General features: G+C 44.9%; 1 protein-coding gene across 1 annotated transcript in view; it reads left to right on the plus strand.

Annotated features, from left to right (window-relative positions):
* The window catches only part of PRDM6 (PR/SET domain 6), a 96,323-nt gene extending 90,676 nt beyond the window's left edge, over positions 1-5,647 (plus strand). Inside the window, exon 7 of the mRNA XM_069492439.1 lies at positions 5,491-5,647. Coding sequence (XP_069348540.1) covers positions 5,491-5,605 — 115 coding nt within the window. The 3' untranslated portion in view covers positions 5,606-5,647. The remainder of the gene's footprint in view (positions 1-5,490) is intronic.
* Positions 5,648-6,000: the final 353 nt, after the last annotated feature.

Consider the following 6,000-nt stretch of genomic DNA (forward strand, 5'->3'; position numbering starts at 1 on the left):
CTGCGTGATGAACTCTTTTCTGTTCAATCCTCTTCAATCTCCCTTCACTCACTTGCCATACTAGCTTTCCCTGTTTGAGAAGGAAAATTAAAAGGGCATAGAAGTATGGCCTTTTTTACCTTCTATAAGACAAGATCAAGCCAGAGAAGAAATGATTCAGGCTATAGGAGACTGATTCCCATGCTCAGTCTCAGCCAAGAAGTCTCCCCAGAGTCTCACTACCCAGGGCTTCCCTCTGGCCCTGCCACGGTGGCAGAGTCCTGTGGTCTGGTCTTACCTACCTCTGCGTCTGGCAGTGAAGGGAGGAGCTCAGAAAAGGCCGTCATCTCCTCTCGCTTCCCCAGGAATTAGTTACCTGTATTCATCATTCTTTACTATTCTCCATCATGGTTTAACTTATGATATTTATAATCAACATAGTGATGATTTCTGTCTGGGTACATAGGCACAGCTTGTTCACTGCATAAAGGCATCTGGCTAAGGGGGTAGCGTGGGGTCTAAAATTGCGTCTGCGCTCGCCAACCAGGCTGTGCCCCCTGAGGCTGCAATAGCCCAGAGAGGGCACCTTGTCCTCATCCCCCCTAGGGGCCAGCTGGGCTACCACAGTCCTAGGAGTTCCCCATCCCCAGTGTCTATGTCCTTCCTGGTGGACTTTGTCATCACCGTCAGGCCTGACACCACTGCTCTGGAGGTGGAAGCTGACCATGGCACAGTGCCCTGCCTCTGAGCAAGAGAGCTTTTCAAAAGCAGAGGATCAGGAGGGTTGAGGATCTGTCTGGCCCCTTACATTAGAAAGGGCAGCCAGCTGGATACGGTGCCAGGAATCAGATTGATTTTTATCTCGTTGCTGTGTAAATAGATTTTAGTAATTAATTGAAGAGGTTTCAGGGTCAAAATGGGAAATAGATTTCTATTAATGTTAAGGTGTTACTTATGTGTAACCTCGTTGACTTCACCCAATTTTTTTTCTTTAACATCCTGTTTTTGGCATGTTTCCAATAGAGATGCCACTTTAACTTAATTTTAATTCATCAGATTAATACTTAAAGGGCTTTAGTGATTACATTTTTTTCCTTTCAAAAGTGGTTTTTTGTGACCATACCTAATTTCATCTGGGAAAAAAAAAAATAAGGAAACAACCAGGGTTGTTGGACTAGATTCAACGTGCATGTTTTAGTTCCTTCTGCTCCGACTCTTATCAAGATAGCCACATGCTACAGTTTTTTTAATTTATCAGATATAGATTCCCAGGGGAGAGCTGAGTGTATGCTTATTTTAAAGTACAAGATTTAAACATCTTCTAGAAAATGGAAAGTTAAATTCTTTAGTATATACAACCAGGTCTTTCAGAATTGATCTGTCCCAAGGGAGTTTTGGGAATCTTCCAACCATAGCTCATGGATATCCATCCCAGGGACATTTGTAAATATTATGACGATCTCCTTTTACAAGCTTATAAAACAAACATTCAAAAAAACTTTTGTTGCAGATTAGTCAATAAAATGAGTCTCACCACAACAGTTAATTTTACTACTTCAACTAATGGGTGTTGGCTTAAACAACGTTACAAAGAAGGAGAAGAATCTTATAAAGATGCAAAACCCTAAACTGTATGTCTTGGACAGCTTCCAAATAGATGCCCCAGATGGCTCCGTCTCCACATTGCCCCACATGCCCGGAGCTCAAGAAGCCTTCACCGGATTCTTAGGGGTGACATGAGATTCATCCTGCCATGTCAAGGGAAAGCCCTTTCTAACTTCTAAGATCTTTTGCTGAGAAGAGGTTGGTGAAGGCAGATCGAGATTATTGCCATTCAAAGCAGGCTGGAGAAAATTTGGTAGTAAGAGGTCAGAGTTTCAATCTAGGCTTTGCCTCGTAGTCTGCTTGGCTGAAATCCCACTGAGAGAAGGCATCCCCCAAGCTCTAGGTGGGCCTGTCAGCAGCCAGCCTAGGCAGTAGACTTGGAATTTCTAAGGTAAAGGAGCACACAGGAAAAATAAGAATCAGAGGGATCATATTGAAGGTCTTGGCTTTTAGTTTGTTCTATGATACTGGGAGTCATGGAGAGCAAAGAGCAAGAGCAAGAGACATCATTTCACTTCACAGCAATGTCTGAGCGCCTTATTACAGGGAGGGAGGGAGGAAGGAAGGAAGGAAAGAAGGAAGCAGTCAAAAAAATCATTCTTTGCAGTGAAGACTCCTTTCTCCTTCTCTGTTACTGAACGCAGTCTCTCAAGCTTTCAGGTGGGCTTCTCCGCTCTGCCTGGGAGGCTCTGTGCGGGCTGCCGGGTGCCTGGCTTCTGAGCCTGAGAAACTGCAGGAACAGGCCAGGACTTCCCGTAGGAGGGATTCTTCATCTTTGTTAGAAGCGGGGGGAATATTCATCACCATGTTTTTCCTTCCAAGAAAAGGAAGTTTGGCTCAGTATTTAAAAATCAAAGGAGATTCCAGAGGACATCTATTATTTGCACAAGATCTAGGCAAAAATCAAAGCAAATCCAAAGAGCAGATCTGCACTGAGCATATCATGCCTACGAAGCCCTTGAAATTTGGTCCAATTAAAAAAGTATCTTAGGACGCGTGGTAGAAGCACAGAAAGCTTTTCGCAGGTTTTCTGTGTAACAGAACTTTACATCGTTTTGTTAAGCTCCCTGTGCATATAATCTAGTCAACCACCACAGTAAGTGAAGAATGATCTCAAACCTAAAAAGAAATCAAGTCTAATTAAGACTCTCAGAATGTTGGGGACCTTCTCTTTGCTGAAACATTTGGAAGACTTTCCACTTTAGCGTTCCTGAGATGTTCCTTCCCTTCAAGGCTGTGACGTGAGCACCCATGCTAGGAAGACACAGTGAAGACCTGTGTGCAAGAACGTGTCGGTCCTCCTGGCTCAGTCCCTGCTTCTTTCTCTCCTTTTTATTCTGTTACACTTTGTAAAGTCTAGGCTCAGAGATGCCTGTGCCCAGTCACTTGCCCAGAGTTGTGATTCAGGGTTAATTAAGTCCCAACCCAGGTGAAGTCTTGCTCCGATCTCAGGAACCCAGGCACTTGGATTGAGTTTGTCCTTCTGATGAGTTTCATCAAGCTAGGAAAATATTTTGTGGAGATTTCCCTAAAGTTTCAAATGATGAACATAAAACTGAGGCATTTCCTTTATTTTAAGAAAGCGTTTTTATATCTAGCTCTCTTCCTCAAATATATAAATTATATTCTTACAATTCCCAAACCACATAGATATTATTTCTAGTAGCCCACTTTCCTCAAGAAGGGGAAATTTCTGGGAAAAGGATTTAAGTGAAGGTAATTTCCACACATCTGCATGTATTTTTATTCTGCATGGTGGGCAGATGGAACTAGAGACAATTTTTCAGGAATAATCTCTTGTGCCCTATATACTGGACAAATTTCCTGACTATTACGACAAACTGCTCCGTGCATGTAAGTACCTGTGAGGCATGTAGGCAAACACTTACGGAAAATGAAACTCTCCTCGTAATATCTTTGTCCAATCAGGATGTTCGAACGTTACATATGGACATAGACTTTTGCCTTATATGAAGCACTAAACTTCCCACTCATGAGTTCCTCATATTCTAAGACACAAGACTAGAAATGCAAAAGCGTGACCCAGGTAAACTGTCATTCCTCACAATTGCTCCAGCTATTCTGCTGTCTTTGAAATTGATTCTAGCACTTCAAAATAAAAAAAAAAAAGGAATATAATAATTTGAAAGTTTGTCAAGCAGTGAAAGGTAGTATATTTTGACACACTAATCCAGTAACTAATCAGTTTTCTAATAAACAATCAGCAGTTCGCTAACGTGTCATCAGCACCCCGGGAGCTTGGAGAGGGGAAGAGCTGCCCGTGGACGTTAATGACTACACCAGAAATCATTAGGTGGTCAATACTTCTGAGTTATTTCCATTGAGCTGATAGGTCTGATACATTAAAGCTGACATTATACATTTGTCAAGATCACAGTGCAGTTTTTAACAGTGGAACAGGCTGCTAAAAGTATTCCCTGAAAGACAATCAGAGAAACACGACTTCTTCCCCCGACACACTCAGCCGGTGCGGGAGCCCTGAAAACCCAGGCTCCTGCCTCCCAGTGTCCAAAACATGCAGGAATCCCCATGGTGGATGGATGCGGCCTATTTTTATAGGTCATTATTTCCATGACAGGGAACTTTCTGTAATTTACTAGAGAGGAGAAAGAGAGGAATGCCTGGCAGATGACAGGGCAGGTGGCTTCCTCACCTGTGACAGGGCAGCGGGGACTTGCCATGGCGGCTTTTGCCTTAGTGTAGCGCAGGGGCCCACGCACTGGGGGTTGCATTATGTAACAGAGGGACAATTGTCTGCAGCTCCTCCTGAATACCTTCTCCTTCAAAGGCTCAAGGGAAGGACATTCGGCGGTGGCTGAGGAGGCTGCTGGGCCCTACCAGGTGCCGGGCCGGTGCCCTCGGCAGCCCAGACGGGGAAGTGCAGACACAGCCAATGTCTGCCCGCTTGCTGCCACAGTTCACCTGTGTGCGCGCGTGTATCACACACAGTCACACACAGTCAGCCGGGAATGACAACCACAGAAGAGTTGCAGGCCCCACTAGATTGGGCGTGTGTGTTCTCTGCAGATTGGGTACCCGCCGAGCTAGTGAGGGAGGGCTGCATGGGAGATAGGGACATGGGAGATAGGGACAGGCCCAGGGTCTCTAAATTACAATCTTTTTGCTCTTTCTATTTTAAGTCAAGAAGAAGAGATAATGTTGAACTGTGAAGCCAGTTTTATCCTCATCAGACACACTGGCCCTTAGCTGTGGCCCAACGTCTGTTATTTCTACTGTACTTTCTAGAGAGGTGAACCTCTTGAACCACGCAAATATCCATCGATTCCTGCTCTTTCTGAGCCCCCTACCACAAACCCTAGTTACGTAAATTGTTAGGCTGTGACACTGTAACCAGCTTTTGCAACAAATACAGCCGCCACCCCCACCCCCACGGTCACTGCAGACTCGCGTCCTGCTGCCTCCAGTTTCCAAGTTCCGAGATGGCCGCTCTTGGGCTGCTGTGCTGAGGGGAGTAGAATTCCCCATTGTAAGTTAGCAGCAGGTGAAATTCTATTTGTCATCAATTTCTCTTTGGGGTTACAGAGCAGAAAACTGCAGACAAGCTGCCGCTTTGATGGCTCACTCCTAAAAATCTCTTTTTGTTCTTTATCTATTTGAACTGACAGTGATCAGAGCTGCAGCAGGACAGGGCTCTCTGGAGAAATCACCTCCCCTGCCTATTGACAGATCCCTCTGTTCTGCATCAGACGGGCTTTGTCCCATCACAGGCGTCCAGGCCTTGGAAGGAGCCACCAATTAAACCTCTTGAGCCGGTAAAATCTGAAGCCACTTTGGAGTGTCTGTTCTGATTAGGCAGGATGAGAGGAAGCCCATCACCCTGCAGGCCCGCTCCCTGGTCTCAATTTTCTCTCTTGCCTCCACCAGGTGCGAGAGGTGTGAGAGGAGCTTCACGCAGGCCACCCAGCTGAGCCGACACCAGCGGATGCCCAATGAGTGCAAGCCAATAACCGAGAGCCCAGAATCAATCGAAGTGGATTAACTGATTGACTGGTTGGAATTAAACTGCAAGGAAAGTCATGATTAAATGTCACGGACACTTAAGCAAAACCAAAGATTTCCTCTGAGCAACTTTCAATCAGTCCCAGAAAACCAAAAGCAGTAATAAAATAAGTAAGATGTTAAGAGATATTGATCCTGGCGTGGAAGTCAGACCAGGAAAGAGATTATTTATTTATGACTAGGGATGAGACTTATTTCAGTGGACAGCTAACCTGGGATGGCTAACATTTCCAGTCCCACCATGTATTTGCTTTGTTTCTAAAAAGCTTTTTAAAAACTGTTATTTAATACCAAAGGGAGGAATCGTAGGGGTTCTTCTGCCCACAGTCATGACTAAGAATGCACAGGGACTTGGTTCTCGTTGCACCTTTTTCT

This window comes from Eulemur rufifrons, chromosome 17 (genome assembly GCF_041146395.1).
Source record: "Eulemur rufifrons isolate Redbay chromosome 17, OSU_ERuf_1, whole genome shotgun sequence".
Lineage (NCBI taxonomy): Eukaryota > Metazoa > Chordata > Mammalia > Primates > Lemuridae > Eulemur > Eulemur rufifrons.